This window comes from Scophthalmus maximus, chromosome 11, assembly GCF_022379125.1.
Source record: "Scophthalmus maximus strain ysfricsl-2021 chromosome 11, ASM2237912v1, whole genome shotgun sequence".
In the NCBI taxonomy this organism is placed as follows: domain Eukaryota; kingdom Metazoa; phylum Chordata; class Actinopteri; order Pleuronectiformes; family Scophthalmidae; genus Scophthalmus; species Scophthalmus maximus.
The window spans coordinates 6534879-6557059 of record NC_061525.1 but is presented as its reverse complement, the minus strand read 5'-3'; the positions used below and the strand labels follow the sequence as shown (position 1 = coordinate 6557059).

Sequence of the window (22181 nt, the reverse complement as noted above, 5' to 3'; positions counted from 1 at the left end):
AACTGTGTCACCTTTTTTTGTTTAGCTCCAAGTTTCTGGGGAGGAAAAAAAGAAAAAAGACACATATAAGCTTTCCATCAGCAGGGTTGCTGTTGGTAGTGTTGCTCTGGTTTTATTAAACCGAAAAATTAAAATACACGATCTCCTTCTTGATATTGAGAAATCTAACACCCCTAAAAAATGGTTTCTCTTCTAACCTTCAGCGGTTCAACTTCTGTCAAGATGTACAGGTGTTTATCGGGACCTTGTGACATCACTGGTGGGTGCGGTTGCAGGTGTCGCAGAACTCATTTGTGGCCACACCTCGCATCACAGCAGGGAGCCGAGTCCTGCTGCCATACAGTTTTGTGATGATATACCTTTTGGATATGTCAAAACCAAAACAGTCCACACGTTTAAAGGTCAGTTGTAACCGTGACGATCGCTGCATGATATTACGAACCAATTGCCATAATTAACTTTACAAACTGACCCCTAAAGCCCACAGCGAGTCTGGAAGGGTCCGAACAAAAAATAATTTCACAATAAAAACAAGTGTCATGGTTGTGACATTGAAATTTAGATCTTTTTTTTTTTAAAGAACAGCCCAGCATGTGAATTTAAAAAAGCAGATGTGTGTGACATTTCAAAGTGGGAAGTTAATGGAGGAAAAAAATCCTATTGGTTATCAGAGACAATAAACAAACATACTGCACAACAGAGGATGTGTGGTTCACTTTCTTTGGACAAAAACATGATGACCTGTTTTTCAGGATTGTTCTATTCAGTATTTCCGTGTTTTTCACTTCTGTAATTCTCTGCAGACTTCAGATTTCATTTACAGAACTATACTTCAAGAAATGTCTATAACTTTACAAATATGTAAAAGGACTGACGGAGCAACAAAACATATCCACCTTGTCCAGGCCTTAGAATGATTTCTTTAACTTCCTGTACCGTAAAACTTGCGCAGGAACCCTGGATTTGATATAATGTCCCTCACAGTTTGAGCAATTCCATTTTTAAAAAAATTCTGAAAAGTTTCCATAGTTTGTATCCAAAGCAAGTGTTCAGTTTACCTTTTGTTTCCATATATTCTGTTCACAATCGAAAGTTTGCATTGTTCTCCTTACTATGACTTACAGACACATAAAACTGTGTTTGTCATCTATTCAGCCCCTTATTATTTCTGTAGGAAACCAAAATCTGTTTTTTTCTGCCATTTGCATATGACATTTTACTTTCGTTCATTTCATGTGCGTACTAGCTTCTGAGGTCTACATGCGCGGATCAGTCTGTGAGAGTTCACCACGGCACAGTTCACGGTTTCGTGATGTGAACTTCACTAGCGCCACTGCCATTAGTTGTCGTGGTGATGATGTACTGCGTGGTGGCCTGCTGATTGGTCGGCTGCTGCTCCAGATGTTCAGTGTGGGCCTGGGTTGAGCTCTGAGAAACAGTCTGTTTGCTCTCCAGCTCAGTCTGACCCTCGGAGATGACGTAGTGCGTCTGCAGGACAGGGACAACAACGTCTTGATTTCATCTAATTCAGATTTTCTGCTCATTTCATATTTGGTATCGTCTATTTCCCACCATCTATCTGGCATCTACCATAATAAGAATGTACACAGGTCATTTATCAGACAGCACTCACTCACCGTTTTCACCTGGTTGCTGTTGACCCCGGACACAGGTGTGCTTGTCTCAGCTATCACATACTGAGCATGAGGTAGAGCCATCATCTGGATCTCGGATGCTGGACCGACGAGAAATTCACATATGAACATAACATGCAATTGGACAGTACCGAGCCAACAAAATATGAAGTATAAGTATGAATATGAGTATGAATTATGACATGGGGGGACTCACAGTAACCGCGGTAGTTCCAGTTCCCAGGTATGTAGGCGTGCTGGACGGTCCCCTGTTGCTGCTGCGTGCTGCTGGACTGCAGGGTGTGGCTCTGAGCCAGGGTGACGGGGGTCAGCTGGGTTGGGCTCAGCTCCTGACTGGCCTGCTGGGAGGCGGGGCTTAGTGGCTGACCAGTTACCTGAAAGAGGAAAAGGACATGGTTGTCATCGAGTCGAACATTTTTGGGGATCACCCGCAGAAATCCCCAATTTCAATAATACACTGCCTACACTTAATACATGTCATAAATTATTCAGAAATTCGGGAGCGCAATATATTGAGGAGACTTCTGGTTTGAAACCAGAAACTCTCTGTCCCTATGTCTGAGTATAATCTCCACCACAGGGGGTCCTGACCTAGCAACACGTGCTTCTGGCTCCACGAAGCGACCTCGCTGAAGATTAAACGTTCTCTTTCAAACGCGTCAACAGGCAGGACAGAAAATTGCCCCAACAAATGTCTCACGAGTTTAACCCCAGAGTGGCAAGTGATGAGGATTTACCTGGGCACCACCCTGTCCGTTGCCCGAGGGCTCAGTGACCTGGATGTGCTGTACCTGGATGGAGTGCTGACTGTAGCCGTGAGGGTCGTGCAGCTGACTCACGTCTACTGTCGGGTGCTGCGAGTGTGGGGAGGAAGCCTGTGAGACAGAGAAAACATTGTCACCGTTTTCTTCAATTCATCTCCATCCACCACAAGATAAGACTTACTGTATGAGCGAAGCACATCGTTTATTTACAGCCCTCCCCTACAAACTTAAAAACCTTTTGATTTGAGTGTAGAGAAAGAACAAACTACACGCACCATCTCTTTTAAGTGATCAGTATCTTATGATGTGATGTATTGGTCACATGAGAGGTAGAACAACAATGGAAGTACAAGGTTGCCAGTTCAAATCCCAGACCAGTGAGGGAAATTTGATTAGTGAATCAGAAAAAAAACACCTCTCCTTCCTTCAACGACTCGGGTTTATACGCTCATGTGTTCAACATTGTTGGGATACTCATTCATCTTTCAGTCGACGCATAGAGGTTAAAAAGAAAAGAATCAGTCAGAGATCAGATTCTGGATCTTACCGGAGCCACCTGCACCACCTGCAACTGAATGTGCTGCGACTGGGACAGGCTGCCTCCTGCCTGGGAGACGGGGATGTACTGAATCCTCTGGTAGTCTCCCTGCGCTGTCCGGTAATCTGTGGTGAGCGTTTGAGAAAGCTCCGTCATGGCCTGCGTCAGCAGATCTGTGGTCTGTGGGCAAAATGATTTATAATTTTAAATTACCCTTTTTTCTTAAGTCAAATTTTCTGTAGCATAAACGTTTTGGACTGTAATCCAAGTATGTTTGTAACTCTGTCTCACCACTACGGCCTCTGCTGTGGCTCCGTCCGCACTGATGACGGCAGGAGCACTGCTGATCACGGCGGCTGTCAAAGGAGCCTGGATGGTGTTGGCGAGCTGGGCGAACTCTGGATGCTTCTTCCTGATGTGCTGAACCATCTTGGTCTGAGGCGCAGGCGCACAGGCACAGAAAGTCATCGGTTAAAGTCTGAGAGCGACGGTGAAACAGCATAGAGTGACAAAATTCTTAAACGTACTTGACAACAGCTTCACTACAAACCTTGCTGCTGTACTGTTTGGCACAGTGTGGGCAGCAGACCGGCGCACTGGCGATGGTGCCAGTCAGCTGGGTGTGTGTGCTCAGCATGGGGTCGGGTTCACCGGGAGCGGCTGGTCGCAACTTGCGGATGCTGGGGGGCAACTCCGCCCCCGGGTGGTTCTTTAGTATGTGGGCTTTCCTCTTACTGGCACTCTTATACACCTGCACAGAGATCACATCAAAAGAGAGATGCATTTGTTTCACACTGAACGCTGGCCTCCACTGATCTGACTCAGAGTTTAAGGTGAAGCAGAGGTTTTGCATTCATTTTCACATTCACGCGAGAATCCACATTGGGGAAAAAATAAATAAATTCCCAAAACTCCCTGTTGTAATAACAGGATGGGCAAAAACAAACCTTGTCACAATACTGGCAGAAGTAGTCCCTGTTGGGCTTGATGATGGGCAGCGTCAGCTCGGGCACGTCATCAATGCGCATCTCAGGATGACGCTTTGACAAATGATTAACCTGCAACCGGACAAACGAAGGTGAACGAGTGCACTTGAATTCAAACGCTGAACAAACAGAGCTCTCCGACTGTGTGCGGCCGCTCACCAGCATTCCTCTGCGCCTGAATCCCATCATGCACACTCTGCATTTGAACATGAAGCTCTCAAAGTCCGTGTTGGGCACCTTCAGCTTGAGGGTTTTGGAGCGGTGGATCCGGTCCGCCTTCTTGGCCTCCCGGTCGGGATTATGCATGCGCTGCATGTGCTCCCGCAGCTTATCTTTCCTCTAGATGTCACGGGAAAAGGAATCGTCACACAAGATCTCACAGACCTACGCACTCACCACCACGTTACCTCTCGGGGTTCTCCCCCCGTTCCTCTTACCTTGAATTGTTTGCCGCAGGTTGAGCACAGGAAGTCTTTGCGGTCGGAGTGGCGCAACATGTGCAAGCGCAGCTTGTCCGGCCGGCAGAAGGCCTTTTCGCAGTCCGGGCACTGGAAGATCTTCTCTGAGTGGAAGCAGCGTATGTGCTTCTTCACCTAAAGAGGAGAACACGTTTGTAGTATTTTAAACCAGACTGTGCTGTGCTTAGAGCTAATAAATTACAAGCAAAGAAAACACTTTTTGCTTTGCATTAATAAAAATCTCTTTCACCCTGTTGGAGACGAACATTACTAACCTGGATGAAGTCAGTAAACGTCTTCTTGCAGGAGGGACAGGTGAAGCAGCCGTCAACCGCATGCACTCCTATGTGGTCTTTGAGCAGGTCCAGCTTTTCAAAGGTGTCTGGGCACAAGAGACACGAGTAGGAACGGTTCTCCGCGTGCACCAGCAGGTGGTCCTCCAGGGCCGAGTCGCTCATGAAGGTCTTGCTGCAGATGTGGCAGGAGAAGGCGTAGGCGTCCCGGCCGTGGACCCGCAGGTGCTGATCCAGCTTGTCCTTGTCCCGGAAGGCCTTGCCACAGTGGGTGCATTTGAAAGGACGGAAGCTCTTCCTGATGAAAAGGTGCTGCAGTGCTGCATTCTGAGATAGAAAAGAGAGAGAGAGAGAGTGTTTCTGTGTTTCCTGACAATGATGGCTGACGAATGCGATGTGTGTGTGCAGGAGGGGGAATATCCTGAAATGTCACGTCAACATTAACACCATGGAAAAAGACCAAAGGAATCTTTGAACCTTGGGGTTTTTTCCCCCCCGCCTACCAGGTCCCACCTACCTGCACATCCATCTTTGTGGGTGGCACGCATTGAGGAAGAGAGACACATGGTTGTAAAGCCAATCATAGCCACTAGAACAACAGACTATATCTAAAAACACCTTTTTTGTTTCATTGAACACAGCGTCTCCCATCTTACCCGTATCCTCTTGGCACGGCGCAGGTCCTGAGATGTGAGGTGGGCGTCTGATTGGCTGCCCTGTGCCGGGTCCTCCTTCACTGGAACCGGCAGGTCTGTGCTGGTGGGTGGGGTGACGGACTCGGGGACCGGTTCCTCGGCAGGATGTAGTTGACCCTCCGCCTCGGGCCCGTCCTCGGCCTCCAGCTCCATCTCCACCACCTTCAGCCCGTTCTGAGCAACCTCCACCTGCTCCTCCAGTGGCTGCTTCTCCGTCAGCTCCAGCATCTCCTGATTAAACGGAAGGTTGCTGAGTTTTTCAATTGCGCATTTCAAAATAAAATTATAGATTTGCTCTTAAGCTCATTTTATTTATTACCTTATTTATTGCTTGTTACTTTGCTCTAAGATAACTGTATTCATTCATTCATTTAATCAACTTTTTTATGGTAAATCTAATATTGTTTGCACAAGGGCTACAACTAACAGTTATTTCATTGTTGATTCATCTGCCAGTTAAACTTTTGGTCAATATACTGTCAGAAATTAGCACAAAATATTGATCACAACCTTTTCAGAGCCAATTAATGAATCGATAAATCAACACAGCAAGTATCGATGTGTCCCTTACCGTTGTCTTGTCCGCACCAGCGTCTACAGGTGGATCCAGACGTATGAACTTAGGTGGTCGCCCCGGTCTTCTTCCCGTCCCAAATCTCTTCCTGCCTCTTCCCCGACCTCGGCCTCTGGACCTGACAGAGGAATGACATGGTGAGGAGGTCACATGGGCTGTAGCGCGAAAGCGAGAATATAAAATGAGGTGATGCAAAAAGGTTTTTACCTCGTAGCAGAGTTTAACTTGTCGTCATGCATGTTGAGATGCTGCTGCAGTTGTTCCGAGCTTACAAAGCGACGGTTGCACTCGTAACAGGGCCAGTTCTTCTCCTGCTCCTGCAACACTGAAGGAACAACAGACAGTGAGGACCAGGGAAAACCACCAACACCAACATCCGCTACTGTTTTAGTCATCAAGAGTACAGGCTGAGGCATAGTATCCGCTCACCTTTTCTCTCCTCTTCTGTCACGTCGTGGATCTTTTGATTTGCAAACTCAGCATATGATGCCGCATACCACACCTGCAGCGGAAAATCGCATTAAAACACTAACAAACAAATAAATCAGACATCATTTAGTAATAAGGACTGATTCTCCTTTTATCTGTTGTTCGGTTCCACCAGCTCCTGAGCAAAATACCGGCCTCTTAATTTTACAGATGTCTAACCTAACTGAATTTCTTCACCAGCGAGTCACTAACTTTCCCTGTCTGCCCGGTTTAAGGCATGTATGTTTTTAATTCAGCTGCCAGCGGCTGCTGCTGGAAATGGAGGTAATCAATGCGTCCGTGGTGGAAAAGCGTACATTATCGCATATGAAGCAAAGATGAATAATCCGGCTGTACGTACACTACACAGGACTGACCTTGAGCTCTTGTTTTGGCTGGATGTTCTTGATGGTTGTGTAAAAGATCTCGGAGCCGTACTGATAGGCCACCAGGTTCTGCTCCAGGTGGTTCTGCGCAGGCCTTACAAACATCATCCAGTTACAGCTGTCCTCCTCGGAGAGGTCCAACCACATGTCGTTAGACTTCTCTCCGTCTTTCTCCGCATCCAGCAGACACAGCTACGGCAACAAGCAAAACAACAGGGGAGTTACTTGACTGAAAGAACGCAACCTGGGACCGCACACAATTGCACACACAAAAGGTTTTCTCTGTTCTCACTCACAGAGCACTTTCCATCGAGACATTTTCATTCTTTGTTAGGGACACTATAATTACAAAATGTTCCCCACTTTGCTTCTGGCTGTGGAGAAACATTTTCACAACCCTGTGATTACTTTATTCCAAGCGAAGCCAAAATGAGCAGTGTGGCGAAATCAGTTTGGATTTTGAAGCTTCAGGTTGCCACTTCCTGTACCCAAGAAGCATCCCAACCCAATGTTACAATTTCATGTTTAACAAACAGAGCAAAGTTAATGAGTAAAATAGGATATTGTTCTTAGTGTAGAAAATGGGAGAAGATGGATGTATTTGGACAAGAAAATTTTACTCTTTTGCAGCAAAACGCCAAAATAAAAATTTCACAACTAACAAGGCAACTAAACAGAAATTCATTGTGCAGTGCACCCGATTTACTTTCAGATGGATGTAGTGGTCCTGTAGTTCGCTCTGGGGAACCAGGGGTCCCTCCACGGGACCAAACTGTGTGCGCTTTGGGATGCGTCTCTTGGAGAACACCCCGCCCAGGAAGCGATCGATGTAGAGGACCAGAGGCAGACTGGCCCGGGCCTTGGACATCACCGGTCGGTTAGGGATGGGGTGCAGCGCGCCGTGTTTCAGACAGGCTGAGGCGTTGGCATTGTTGCACTCCTCGCACCCTGAGAGGCCGCAAAAACGAGAAGTCATTGAATCAAGATCGCCACAATACATATAGAGAGATAATGTGGACTAACGGTTAATCAAAACTTAAAACATTAAGGCCCAAATTTCTGCAAAATCCAATTCAACAACTCTACAAAAGATACTACAACTCTGCAGCTCTTAATCTTCACTTTTTGTTGATGAGGTCTCACAGATCTCACTCTGTGGTAATTTTAATGCCCCAATGTTGTACTTAAAAACAGCCACATAGAGGCAGTACATACAGCAAGTACTGTGATTTCAGTGTGACGAAGAAGACTCTCTGCTCGACATCTCCTCTTGTCTGCTCTACGTGAGTGAGGGACAGCACTGACAGAGACAGACGGGACGAAGACAGGATAAGCGTGACTCACAGAGGCTGTGGGGGTTGAATGATTGAGGCTGACGAGGCTCCCACTCATCCATCTCGGATTCGTCTTCCTCGTCTTCGTCAGAGTCATCTGTGGTGTCTGTTGCCCCGAGGGGACTGGTGGGGGGCTCCGCGATGTCCACCATGGAGGTGAGCGAGTTGGACACGGACAGCTGCTCCTGTGTTGCGATTGATCACGCCAAAGAGGTAAAACAACAGTCAGTTGTTCCGCTAAGCGTTATGAGGGAGAAACTGACAAGTTTCTCCAAGTATTGGCTTGTTCATATTTAACAATGCAACAACAATAAAGGTATAAATCTGTTCTGGGAGAGTTTTACGCAACTTGATAATATATATTTCCAATCTTATGTGCATGTACAATCTAATTTTGAGGAGGGCTTTTGAGTCAAGAAACACTAATTTACTCTTTGTTTCTTATGAACTGACACTGACAAAAACTGACTCTCCACGTTATTCTGTGTTATTTCATAAGGTTATTTTTGAATATTGCACATCGTATGCCAGCCAGTGTAAATCTAACATGAACTGCACACCACTCACTTGTGGAATAACAAAGTTAATTTAACATTTTTGCTTGAATTTGTCCACTGGAAAATCGAGCCCATCATCACAAAAAAACAATTTGTGAGAGCTGCTAACGGGAATGTGCTCTCACCTGTGAAACTGGCTCCAGGATGGCTTGTGGGGCTTCTGCCACGTTACTGAGGACGTGCAGATTGGCGGCATTCATGTTCTGTCCGCTGGGCAGCAAAACCGTGACCTACAAATGAAACACGGTTGCGTTATGGTTGGGTCAAAGCAACGTGCCGCACGGTGAGCTCAGCAGTGTGACAGTGCCTGGTACACCTACCTGCTGAGTGGTACCATCCTGCTGTATGTAAGCCACCTGTGGCTGATCAGCAAATACAGTCTGAAACAAAAAAAGGTAATTGTAAGGTAATGTGTCCTTTGTACATTTGCCACAAAAAAAGTGAAAGGAAATTCTTGCAAAGGTTAATGGTGATGTTTGGAAACCATATAATAGGTCCATCAGTAAGGAATGACTCAAAAAGGATTGACTGAAGAAAACATTCAACCCCACCTGTCCATAAATACTTTTTTTGGACAATGTCATCTAAATGCAATAATAATTTCAGCTTCTGCGAAAGAGACTCCTTCTTACCTGAGTGCCATCTGCAGGGTGTATGTAGACCAGCGTGTGCTCCGCGGAGTCCACGGCGGCAAAGGAGTTCCCGTCTGCTGTATAAACCACCTGCTGCTGTCCCCGCTCCGCCTGGTCTCCGCTGTACACTATCTGGGCCACCGTGCTGCCTTCAAAGTGCACCTGAAACACACGTGCACAAGCCACAATGGCCGTGAAACCACCTGCGGTATCATGACACTCTCCGACTGTGACTCATCACCCATTAGTCCCCCGCTAACTTTATTTTAAAGGTGATCTAATGAAGAGTTTTGTGCAAATGTTTTAGGCAAAGTGAGGATGCTTTCAAATGAATAATGCCATTCTTCTTATTCATCACCCAGCACGAGCTCTCTTAGATCTACTTGTGCACTCGTTGTCACGCAGGTTGTTACAAGCATCTTGGAGAACTTGCCAGAGTTGGTCTGTGGATTTAGTCTGCCTCAGTGTCTTTTGAATGAATGAATTTGGGATCGATCAAACGCCTACCTCGCGGTACTGATGATAGAGAATAATCTATACAATCTAAAGTTCCCGAAACACATTTGCACATTAGTGTAAACATGGGCGGCGCCAGGATTTTTTCCCCCAATGCTGTTGCTTAGTATTGGTGTCACAGCATGGAGTTTCAAATTAATTCCAATAATTCTATTATTGCACCTGTAAACCATCATTAAATGATCAAGATGATTAAAGTATGTTTATGACATATTTCTTTTTTTGTTTTCATAAATGGGGTTGCTTAACAGTTGCTAAGTCAAATCTTGGTGTTGCTATAGCAACTCCAAACCACCTCATGGGGCCGGCCCCCCCTGAGTGTATAAATGAGTGCTGAACAAATGATGGTGAGGTTTTTGTCATTTTAAAGACATGTTGGAGGGTGAGGAGCCACCTTGACTAAAATAATAAAAGTGGATGTGAAATCAGCGGCAAAGGGGTCAGTGGTAAGAAGTGAGTCTCCTGGTCTTGTGTGTGTGTGTGTGTGTGTGTTCAAACTGGACAAATTCTGAGATGCTTATAGTGAATCAAACGTCCTGCATCCTTTTCAATGGCCTCCGACTCTTCTATACTGTATATGTATGTACACGTCAGTTCGGTGGCAGTTCCGACAGGGAGGCAGACCTGCGTGGCGCCGTCTGAATCACTGTTGGCGGCCTGACTCCACTCCTGCTTGGTCTCCATGGCAGCTCGGATCCAGGCCCGTCACTCCTGCGACAGCCGGGGACGCCTGCAACGCACACAGACAACAAGATGAGGGAGATGTCAATCACACTGCATGGTGGAAATAATAATAATAATAATAATAATAATAATTTAAAAAATAGCTAATACTGAAAACTATTATTGGTTTAGAGCTGACAGGTCATAGGAAAAAAGTGTGTGTGTGTACGTGAATGGATCTTTGTGGTCGATGGAGCCTTTATTGTCACAGCTCTGTCAAGGTATTAATGTGCTCCACGTGTTTTATTTGGGGAAACGCATCAGCAGCCACCTCCCGAGGTGGTGGCACGGGAGCCCACCTCATGTGCCACCTGCGGCGGACACTCCGTGCCAGCGACCCTGCGCTTCGGCCGCGGGGCCGGCACATCAGGCAGCATGTCAGCGCGGTCTCACGGATCTCTCAGCGGGGGGGCGGAGGGGAGACGCGGCCGACCTCTGCCCGCCAGGCCGCCGGGCTCGGTGGCGGCGAAATGTGCCCAAACACAACCGCGCGTCGACACGTCAAGCCGCGGCGGGAAGCCGCGACTCCGTCGACTCATTCGGAAACCGAGTTGGTATAATCAATAGCGGATTCAATTCCCCCCCTGTTTTAACCCTGCAGGTTCTCGGTCCCAACCGGACCATACCACAAAAACCAGCGCCGTGGAAAAGCCGGGCGATCGCTCCACCGCAACGCCAGCGCTGCGGCCGTTTAGTCCCGGAGTAACGTCGACCACGCAGACAGACATGACTCGCCGGGCCCCCGGACGCGGACCACGGTCCGCGATTTGAACTAAAGTGCGTGTCGGGCGGCGAGGGCCTGAAACGATTTGGCTCGACCCACCCGTCCCCCGATCCGAGTTGAGCGCAGCCCTGCCGGGCCCCTGTGAACAAGGAAGACGCGGCTCCATTTTGGGTGGGACTAACAACAACAAGCCCCATCCGAAGAGACCCGACGGGAAAATATAGATTTGATATCGACACTAATGCGGCGAAAACGTCCCGCACATTTAATTCGTACCGACAGACAGGCTTCCGGGCAGTCGAGCCGCGGAGCTGGCCGTGAAGTAATCCGCGCTTTTCTTACATTTTGAGGAAAACGTATCAGTAGTTCTTACCTCCGAAATGGTAGCTGCAGAGATGGCCGCATTGCATACATTAACATAATCTGCCTAGCAACACGCCGGAGTGGGGCCTCTGATTGGCGGTTATTTACTTTGAAGCAAAGAAACGTGTGATATATATATTTTTAAAATACCCCCACAGTAAATGTACTCGTTGGAATTTTACACAAACATGTTTGAACACTAAATGTCCCCATAAACACGTTAAACAATCGTAGCTGTAACATGGTGATCTGCTTTAGTTGCTGCACTGACAAGCCAATCAGAAAAATCACACACCGAAGTCTTCCAATCAAATCAAACCTGTTGTTCAAATGTTTTTTTTCTAGCCGAAGTTAATGGTACTTTGACATATCTGTATTGATAAAACAAATTAATCTTTTATTTTTTGTCAAAAACTGGTGAATGACTTGATTTGATTGATATTTGATTTAAAGTGTGCTCAATGTAAATGAAATGTCTTATTATTATTATTATTATTATTATTATTATCTGAATCATAAGGTTTTACCGCCCTCTAATGGTCGTAGAAGGGAATAGCAACATTAAATTCGTCAAGTGACCTTCATGCAGACACTATACTAACACTTCTGGTTTCAAAATACAGTGACCAAATGGAGAATTATACACGTTTTAATGCTGATTATTATTCTGAGACAGTGGTAGCCTGAGGGCACATAGCCATGTTGGGACCAATTGTGTCAGTATTAAGGATTTACAGTTTTTTTTTAATTCAATGATACAAAAACCTTGTAGACTGTCAGAGGCCATAAATGCTCCAGATTTGCCACTCTCTTTATATCTATATAATTTAATTCACCACACATTTGTTTTAGTTTATAGTGAGCTCATTTCCCCTAAGTTTCAAGTAATCAAAACACTTTGAGTAATGTAGTATTATTCCATCATCTTTCCATTACTGTTAGGTCTGACAGCTATTGATTGTTGTGTGTACCACATTTTCAGGAAATAGTTAAATTTAACCATCATTATTACTTAAGTCCAACTCAAGGTATGAAAATTGCTTAGTATTTTCCTGATCAATTGACAAAAGCCGTAAAAGTTTTATTTAACAGTCACTGAACATTGAATGATCACCCCCTTATTGACACTGTTGCCTTTTATGTCAATCAACCACTGTAAATTAATAATTTCTTGTCACAGGTGGTGATAAATCAGATGTGTACAGTTGGGGTCATCAGCGGCCCAGCAACACATTTTTGTTGAGGGCAATACCTAAAATAACAGACAGCATGGAACCAATTGCAAGACTTATTGCGGTTGACCTTAAAAATATAAATTGCCAATATTGTTGTTGTTCTTTTCTTTTCTGCGTCAGTTGGTTAACTGTATTTTGAAAGTACGTACAGGAAGTTGTGGCATGCTGTCATGTCTGCACTGATGCTGCGAGGAGAGCAGTAAAAACTTATGACAACAGGGAAAACAGTGCAAGAGTAATATATTAAATAGACAAAAATAAATAAAGTAAACAAACCACGAAACCAGAAGCATATCTGTCAAATGAGAATAAATATAAAAAGGGTGAGGATACTATTTAGTATTTGTGATCAAGTGTGTGTACTGCCCTCCAGTGATCAAAAGACAAATTGTAACATCATATTCATCAAGGGGACGTCAGTTCATGAATAATATCTATAGTAACATTTCCGGTCATTACTGTCCAAAATAACAATGACTCAATCAGTCGACAAACAGGGAGATCATCGTTAAATAAACATGTTTACTGATATGCAGTGGTCACAGTTAGACGACAGTTCCACATTCTTACCTGAGAATTAGTACAGTGATACATCAATACAGTATGCAATAGTATCAAAGTATTTCCATGAGGACATTCAAAATAAATCTTTTACAATAGATCAGAATGCAGCCAAGGCGAGGGGAATTATTTCTGCAGGTTTTTGACTAATGATACCAGGATTATTGAGACAGGATAATTGAGCAAATTAAATAACAAGCAACTTAAGTTCTGTCATCAGACCAGCCTTCAAAAATCTAATTTTATCCACAGAATTCTTGTTTCATAGTTTGTATTAGGTGAGTTGGTTATATTAAAAACACATCACGTTCTGACCTATTCTCCCTGGACTTCTGTTACCCGGGGAACCAAAACGGAAAACTGAGGTATCTGGGGATCAAACTGACACATCCCAAGATTCGAGTTAACATGTGCAAATTCATCTCGTTCTAACACGTCTGTCGGCTGATGTTTTGGAAAATGAATAACCACATTATGAATGTCCCGCCTGAAGCAAAAATGAAATGTACATGATGCTTCTTTTTTCAGTAAGCCACCGGAGGGAAATACTAATGACAATCTAAGAAGGGAAAAATGAGTTGGGGACAATGTAATCCAATCACGAAAGGCTAATGGTGTGTGCGTGCGTGTGTGTGTGCGTGCCTGCGTGCGTGTGTGTGAAAGCACCCTATTTATTCAACCATCCGAATAAAGAAAATTCAATCTTTCTCAAACACATTGCTTTCAAAACAAATACATTTTTACCTCAAGTTGGACCATTTGCTCAGTGTGTCTCCTTGTGAAATGAAATGTTCAAGTCCATCCAGGATGTCTCTGTATGTATGTTTATGAAAGATATTATATATATCATAGTCCTCCGTGGTGCTATTTCAATGCTGCCAGAGTAAATCCAACGTGGATACTGAAATATTAACAGTAAAAAAGATACTTACCTAGAGTAAATGACGCTTTGTGCAGAATAATCCATTTCAGAGTTGGACACTTGAATCACCTCCTTCGACTCGGGGAAGTGGTGATGGGTTGTTTTGCCTCAGATGCAGCCTCACTAAGGGCACAATCTCCACTCTGCACATGGCAATGTGCTGAAGTCACAACTTTTTGGCGCGATCTGTGCGACACGTTGACTGATATTATTGACACAACAATCCCATTAGATCCAAACCTCTGTCTTCTAGGAAACATTAACTTAAATATCAAACTAGAGTCCCCCCCCCCCCCCCAAAAAAAATAAACAACCAAACACCTGTCTTGAGATCTCTGGCTGTCTTTAGAAAGTGTAGTGTGCAATAGTGGAGGTCAGGTTCTCCCCTCTCTCTATAACAAAATACAGAAAATCATGCAAAGCCTGGAAAATAGATTGTTGTCAAAGTATGTGTATGTATATGATTCATATCGTTAAGCCCTTTACACATCGCAATACAACTCATGAAAACGTCTGATAACTTCAGTGTTCTGATGCTCGGATCATCCACTGATCCTTGGACTCTGTATGTTGTGTGACAACTGTTGTTGCTCTTTGACCTCTCTCTACTTGAGTGTTCAAAATATGTCATATGTCTCTTTATTTCTCCTTTCTCACCATGTTTTTTTCTGTGTCTCTGTTGACATTGTTATTGATTGACTGTAAATACATAGAAAAGCCACTGGAAACCTCAGTCAAATCCCCTGTTTGCATAGACATACTTATACACATAAACATACCTAATAAAGCTGTTTCTGATTCTGTAGAACAACAGACATTACTCACAACGGAAACATAAGAACCGTACTTGTTTTCACTTCAGTATATATTCTCAAACCAAATAATCTAAGCGATCATTTACAACAATATTTTTTATATTGTGTGGGAACGCAGCAAACAGGATTGATTCTTAATGTCGTTGTATTAGGACAATAAAAAAGGAATCGTATTGTATTTTCATTCTATTCTTAATAGATTATTAAAATAAGCCACAATAAGTGGCTCAAATTGGTACTTCAGATCAGTGTTTACATAAGACAGCTGTTTTTGGGGGGGCGGACGTTGAGCACAGCTGGCCGCCAGGGGGCGCAGTGGGCCGCCCCGTGGATCGGAGGAACCCAGGGGAGGGGGAGAGAAGGAGGAGGGGGGAGAAGGAGGGGGAGAGAGAAGTAGAGGAAGAGCAGCCGCGCCACACACACATCCAGTCCACATTTCCAGAGGAGCGCGACTCTCCGACAGTCTCCAGTCGAGCTCTGGTAACCGGACAAGCGGAGCAGGACACGTCCCGCTGCCCGGGACACGCCGATCAGAACTGACCCGCCGGGACCCGCTGTGCTCTCTGCTCCCCGGGACGTCACCTCTCACACACACACACACACACACACACAAACACACACAAATAGCTCATATAGGATACAAGTTATTTTTACAGCAGCACCACCGGAGATCCTGGATGATGGGTTCAGTCCCGGCGATATCTGTCCTCGTCCTGGGCATCGTGGTTCCAGCGCTGTCCGGCTACATCGAGGTACGTGGACCGATCTCCCCTCGGAGTTCCCCTCGCGCCGGGGCTCGGCTCGGCTCGGTCCGGCTCAGTCCGACTCGGCTCAGTCCGACTCGGCTCAGTCCGTCCGGCTCGGCTCGGTCCGGCTCGGCTCGGCTCGGCTCAGTCCGACTCAGTCCGTCCGGCTCGGCTCGGCTCAGTCCGACTCGGCTCAGTCCGTCCGGCTCGGCTCGGCTCGGCTCAGTCCGACTCAGTCCGTCCGGCTCGGCTCAGTCCGGCACGGCTCAGTCCGGCTCAGTCCGTCCGGCTCGGCTCAGTCCGGCTCGGCTCGGCTCGGATCTTCCACGGCCCTTGTGCTTGTCCCGTGTTTTCACACGAGGCGTCCGCGGCCCCGCGCCGCTGATCCCGGTCTACACTAGTCGATTACATCTCGCGTGAGGTGATGGCGATTCTGATGTTTATGAAACATAATGTCATTGATTTGATCACACACCGACAATTGGTCGTTTCTCTTGACAATGCACAACACAAGTTCAAAGGCTTCAAGTGTGCTCCTGCACATAGATATGTATAATATGAGATCTTGTTGGGTAACGACAAACCTGCTGTTAGGTTGTTGGTCACAATATGTTTGGCAGTTTGTTGTTGTTGTTGTGGCTGCTGCTGTTGTTGTTGTTGTTGTTGTTGTTGTTGTCGGACTGTAACAAGATTAAACAGGGGGTTTGCTGCAGAGATCAAATGGAAGACAACTGGCGCTTTGTCGGGCCTGTGGGTACAAACTGGACCTCTGCAGTATCACAAGTACAGTGCACCATGACTGCCCTGTGAATGTGTGTGTGTGTGTGTGTGTGTGTTTGTGTGTGTGTGTGTTAACACGCAGGAGGAAATTATTCACTATCTCTCTCAAATTCCAGCTTTTCCTGTGTCATCACCATCAGGGTGGCCCCCTCCTCTCTGTCTCTCAGTGAAGCAGACAGGCCCCAGTTCTCTCTCAACACCTCCTGGCGTCTTATTTCTAACGTGTGTCGTCCGTATTACAATTCAGCAAGAGCCGAGACGCGGCGCGGGGGACAGGAGCCCCGTCCGGGCCACGGGCCAAATGCAGACCCTCCTGTGCAAACACACCCACTCACACTACGTGTGACTTGCTGACTTCCTATCTCACCCACCGGATCACCAGTTATTGTCCCCTCGCCGTGCCGTGTCAGACGTGCGTGTGTCATCGGCTGACAATGCATCCGTTTTTTCAGAGCAAACAGCCCCGGCAAACCGACCCCGCTCCACCCCCTCGGTGGGTAAACACGAGCGTTCCTGCTCACTGTCGAAGCAGAGCAGCCCCAATGACACAACACTTTCGACAAGACATCTCCTGGCACCGCTGTGTGCTGCTCAAAGTGATCCTCATGGACGGGTTCTCTCTGTCCCCCGTTTGAGACAAAAAAAAACCCTCAGCCATTTTGAGGTGCCATTGGCTTCCATCGTGTGTGTGTGTGTGTGTGTGTGTGTGTGTGTGTGTGTGTGTGTGTGTGTGTGTGTGTGTGTGTGTGTGTGTGTGTGTGTGTGTGTGTGTGTGTGTGTGTGTGTGTGTGTGTGTGTGTGTGTGGGGGGGGGGTTAATGGTTATTATTTCCCCAACAAAATCTATGCTGCTGCACTCTCTCCACAAAGACCCGTCCCGTCTGCGACGGTTGTCTCCTGGGCCAGCCTCTCCTGGCCAGCACAGGCTCGCCGGTCGACATGGTGCAGACTCTCCCGAGATGATTAATGGCTGAAATCGATGCATTTTCTGATCAGTCGCCCAGATCAAATTGAGAAACGCGCGGGCGGCTGCCGTGTGCCTTTTAACGTGAGGCACATTCCAGGATTCCTGTGGTTTGATCAATGGCCTTGGCCGAAGGACAAGGCTTTTTTTTTTCTTTTTTTTTTACGTTGCTTGTTATGGCATTTTTTTATTAGCAGTAAAACATGATGTGCGTGGTATATGGATTTTCATATGCAACCCTTTTTGGCATGGCCTTATTGGCCTCTGAATACAGGAAACTTGACACTTCCCACTGAAGTGATGGTAAACAAACCAGTGCACACACACCTGTGGGTAAAACAAACACAAAACACCTTTTGAGTTGGAGAAAGAACGGAGCCAACCGACACTCAAATCCAGCATCAGGTTACATCCCTGAGTCAAACATTACACGCTCATCATCAGATTCAGGAAGTTGAACGTCCAGAGTGCCCTTCGCTCTGGAAGCTCTGTTGCCCTTTCTGTTGCCCTTTCTCGTGCCTGCGGACGCACAGCCCAGGTCAAGGCGGTGCTTGCGCCCACACGCTGACTGCGCTCACGGCCCTGGACCCTGAGCTCAGATTTACGATCTGGTGAGGGCTCCACAGGGACGCCCCTCGCTGTCGGTCAGGGATGGTTTATTCCCTCTCGTTCGACTTGTCTCCTCTCGCTGTTCCTCGCCTGTGTGCTGGCTGTCGAGGAGTCATCGGACCGGAGCGGCCCTCCTGTTTCCCAGTTCCTCATTTGTATGAGCGTTCGGGCCTGAGCCAGCTACTTCAGCTGTTTAAACGCTTTTGTTTTTGTCAGATACCTGTGAGAGTGCCAGATTGTGACCTTTTGTTTCTTCAGCTGTGTGCCCCCCCCCCCCCCTCTCAGCATCTTTGTTTCACAGGCTGTACAGTCTGCTCTGGCTTCACTGGAGATTTTGCCCTGAGAATTTTTAGCTCTTTACTCTCTGTACTTTGTCCTTTAATTTCATACCCCCCCCCCCCCCCCCCCTTTTTTTTTATTATCAGCAAGCAAGCAGAGTTTTATAAATGGAGTGCACGCTAGGACCACATAGCAGGTTTACACAGAGAATTGCACCAAACTAAGGCACTGGCTGATATATGGCTCCCATTGGATTAAATGGAATACAAAATATGCGGAACAGTCAATGCATTGGGCACATTTTATTCCCTGCGGACTCAAACTAGCAGAGATTATCACAGCCATGACTGTTACACAACACAAAGTCCGTTTTTTGTGCCCGTCATAAAACCCCCCCAAATTTTTCCATCCCCTGGGCCCGCTGCGTCAAGTTTTCCGATACGCCTCCAAACTCAAGATCGAGTTTGTGTTGAATAGACTTGCTTGAAAAGTGTCAACTCATGTTGGAGGCGTGACTTTGGGTTTTATAGGGTCTGTTCGCAAACATGTGTGGAGTCGGAGCGTGGCCCCAGTGGAGTGGACAAGCAGATCCAACCCACAGAAGTGCAGTAGGCCTAATGCTGGATGCTTGTGCACGAGAGAGGACGAAGCAGGAAAACTGTCGGTGTAACCCAAAGAAGTGGCCGCGGTGCTGAGCTTATTGCTCTTGCGGCAGCATTTTTCCTCTTATCGCTCCAAGTCTGCGTGCGTGCTTGGCTGTGTGTGCGCTCGCGGGCAAGGGCTGACATTAACGTCGGCTCCTGAGTGCTTCAATGTGTGTATTTTCCTCTGGATATGGGATGGGATAATGAACAATCGCTCGTGAACCAATGCTCATAGTTGGCTGTGATTGTCGGGGCGGGTGCTATGGGGCCGTCTGTTAGCGGGGGCTGAATGATTCCCTGCGAGGGCCTTTTGTGTGCCCCTGAATAGCCCGGGACAACCCCAGGGTGTTGTTGCCACACAGAGGGGATCGAGATACCGAGCGGAGACGAGGGCAATGGCAAACTGTTGGCGACAATTCAGTAGCGCTTGCGTTTGATAATGATCTCTCAGTACATTGTTGTGGGTGATGGTGCACGGCTAAAGGCTGTCTCTTCTCTCTCCTCTAAGCCGAGAAGATTGCCCCCTTGACCTCCGCGCTCTGCCCGTGTCAGTCAAGATGAAGGCGGCAGCAGCATGTGCTCCGTCAGCCTCGCTCACCCTTGAGTTCGTAGATTAGCGACTAAAACCGCGCTTTCCATTGTTGGGACAGCCCGTGAATCCCCGTGAATCCTCTTAGTGACAAGAACCACCGGGTGCTTACAGATCTGCAAAGGGAAAGGTACTAATCCCGGAGCCCTACCCTCCTCCGTCTGCTCTTACTCACACACTCGTGCGCTCACTCCGCAGTTCGCTCTCCCACTCGCTCAGTCAAACCCTCATTTTCACGCCCCGCAGAGGCGAACTGACTTCAAAGTGGCGCAGAACGTATAGTGAGTCACCTGTGTGCAGTATCAGTGTTGTGCGCTCGACATCGAGGTCTGATCTGTGCTCTGTGACTGACCGTAGGAATAGTCTGATTGAATCTCAGCCCCTTATTCTCTGCCCTTTCATTTCCTCAGCCATGTCTCCCTGCCACTCTGCAATTGTCGGTCTCATTCTGTCTCTCCATCTTCCCTTTCACTGCGCTTCGGCTGTTGCTCTCACCCAAGCCTGCGCATGTCTCCTGGAGCGATTCCATCGACAGCCGCTCGCTCGGCTCATCCCCGAGACTTAAATAGAGAAGCCTCATCAGACGAGACTTGTTCTCAAGATGCCAGGCTTTGTCTCCCAGGCTCTGCGTGCCCTCCGATTTATTTATTTAATTTTTTGCCAACGGAAATGCATATTTGTGTGTCTCTGTGTGTGTGTGTGTGTGTGTGTGTGTGTGTGTGTGTGTGTGCAATCCTCTTACAGCTCAGCTCATCACATATTTAGTCAGTTTCTCTCGGTGAGAGATGCTGGGTGGCGGGGTCCTGGCGCCGAGTGAGTGGGTTCAAATCGACACACTCATCACTGCACGCCGCTGGAGTCGCACCCGGCCCCCCGCCACATGTAGGCCAACCTGCCGTGCCACGACAATCCTCCACGTCGATACGCAGATAAAGGTGAACGCTACGAGACCGGAGTCTGTTATTTTATTTATTTCAACAGTAGCCCTGGCTCAACGCGGCTGTGGGAGAAATTCCTTTTGTCAGTTTATATGCCATAGTGCTCAGGAATGCGTAGCCTGAAGTGCAAATGGCTCGCCGCATTGTGCTCTGAGCGGCTCTCTTCCTGTGATGGCGAGGAGAGTGACTGTACACTCTGGCAAGTTCAGTAGACAAAAACATCCTCTTTAATCCCCTAGAAAGGAGCCATGCTATTTCAGACTTTTACTTTTTAATGTATTTTCTGTTTGAGCATGAGAAGGCAGTCAACGTAGGAGGGTTAAACCCTGTCACCCCCCCCCCCCCCCCCCCCCGCTCAGTGTGTGTGTGTGTGTGTGTGTGTGTGTGTTTTCCTCCCTGCAGCTCAGTGAGTCACTCTTGCTACTTGGGTTTTTCTTCCCATGAATAAAATATCTGGTGTGCTATCTATGAGTTATAGTGCACTTGTCCCTCTGCCTATGGCCTCGTCTGTCTTTCCTTCAGTCACCGTCCGTCCGTCCGTCTGTCTGTCTGTCTGTCCGTCTCTCTGTCTGTCAGTCTGTCTGTCTGTCTGTGTGAAGGAGACATTGCCTGCAGCTGTCCGCTCCTTGTCTTATTCAGGTGTGTGACTCCCGATTTTGCAATATCGGTGAATCATTTGCAGACTTGGGGTGAGGCCTGCACACTGATTTGTCTGCCTTTTTCTCTCCTTTTTTTTCACCTGCAATAAAATGGAGGCGTGCAGCTCAGAATCAAAGAGCCAGTTAACCGTGTGCCAGGCAATGTTTCCAACCGTTTGCGTGCTCAGCTGCACCAGGAAGATATAAAAGCATAAATTACTCAAAGGCTGTATTTTTTCCCCCCCTCAGTGTGTTTGAACCCATCTCCCACTGAATTTTGTCTCTGTTGTCAAACAAGAGCATTCAAATCAAACCCAGTTTTCCAAACGTCAGTTATTATTGATGTGTCTTTTCATGGGCTTTGTTGATTTTTTTCGATGTGTGAGCTGTGAGTGTGTCTGTCTGTCTTTGTGTGTATATTTGTGTCTCTTTGTGCATCATGTCGTCATGCATGATACGATGCACAAATGCTTCACATCTCCTCTGGATGTTTGTGCATCACGCTGGAAAGCTGATGTTTCAAGGTTTTCTTTTTTTTTTTGGTTGGGGGGGGGGGGGCGTGGGCACAGCTACAGTGTCCTTTGTTATTTCCGTGGTGATGTGAGAGCCACAACGAGACATCCTGTGGGATCAGGTTCTTCTCCTAACTCATCGGCACACCCTGGTGTAAACGGTGATTGCCGCATTTTTATTACTGAAGGAGAATTGGGCGGAGGAGGTGGAGCTCTTGCCTTGATATGACGCCTGGGTGACTGGAAGGCTGTGTTGCTGCTACACTCCAAAAATATTTAGTTTA

General features: G+C 46.9%; 2 protein-coding genes across 11 annotated transcripts in view; one reads left to right on the top strand and one right to left on the bottom strand.

Annotated features, from left to right (window-relative positions):
- Positions 1-66: 66 nt before the first annotated feature.
- Positions 67-11721, bottom strand: prdm10 (PR domain containing 10). 6 transcript variants are annotated; one of them, XM_035623179.2, is made up of 23 exons: positions 11677-11721; positions 10481-10586; positions 9341-9502; positions 9029-9088; positions 8834-8938; positions 8162-8336; positions 7524-7765; positions 6809-7009; positions 6393-6465; positions 6171-6288; positions 5961-6081; positions 5351-5620; positions 4677-5021; positions 4381-4536; positions 4103-4282; positions 3905-4015; positions 3508-3708; positions 3249-3392; positions 2967-3137; positions 2393-2530; positions 1852-2029; positions 1638-1735; positions 67-1488 (listed from the first exon to the last, which is right to left on the bottom strand). In XM_035623179.2, exons 2-23 carry the CDS (start codon positions 10538-10540, stop codon positions 1300-1302), a joined length of 3498 nt encoding a protein of 1165 aa, XP_035479072.1. In that variant the 5' UTR covers positions 10541-10586; positions 11677-11721; the 3' UTR covers positions 67-1299. The 6 variants fall into 6 exon arrangements, with proteins under 6 accessions (XP_035479072.1, XP_035479079.1, XP_035479076.1 ...); XM_035623186.2 differs by having other exon boundaries at positions 2447-2530; XM_035623183.2 differs by lacking the exon at positions 11677-11721 and adding an exon at positions 11580-11608.
- Positions 11722-15598: 3877 nt separating this feature from the next.
- Positions 15599-22181, top strand: part of aplp2 (amyloid beta (A4) precursor-like protein 2) — a 51162-nt gene continuing 44579 nt past the window's right edge. For 2 of the 5 annotated variants that reach the window (XM_035622340.2, XM_035622337.2), the window contains exon 1: positions 15601-15951. In XM_035622340.2, the coding sequence (XP_035478233.2) occupies positions 15877-15951 (75 nt within the window). In that variant the 5' untranslated portion in view covers positions 15601-15876. Of the gene's footprint in view, positions 15952-22181 lie in introns of all 5 variants that reach the window. The other 3 variants (XM_035622341.2, XM_035622339.2, XM_035622338.2) reach the window with 3 other exon arrangements.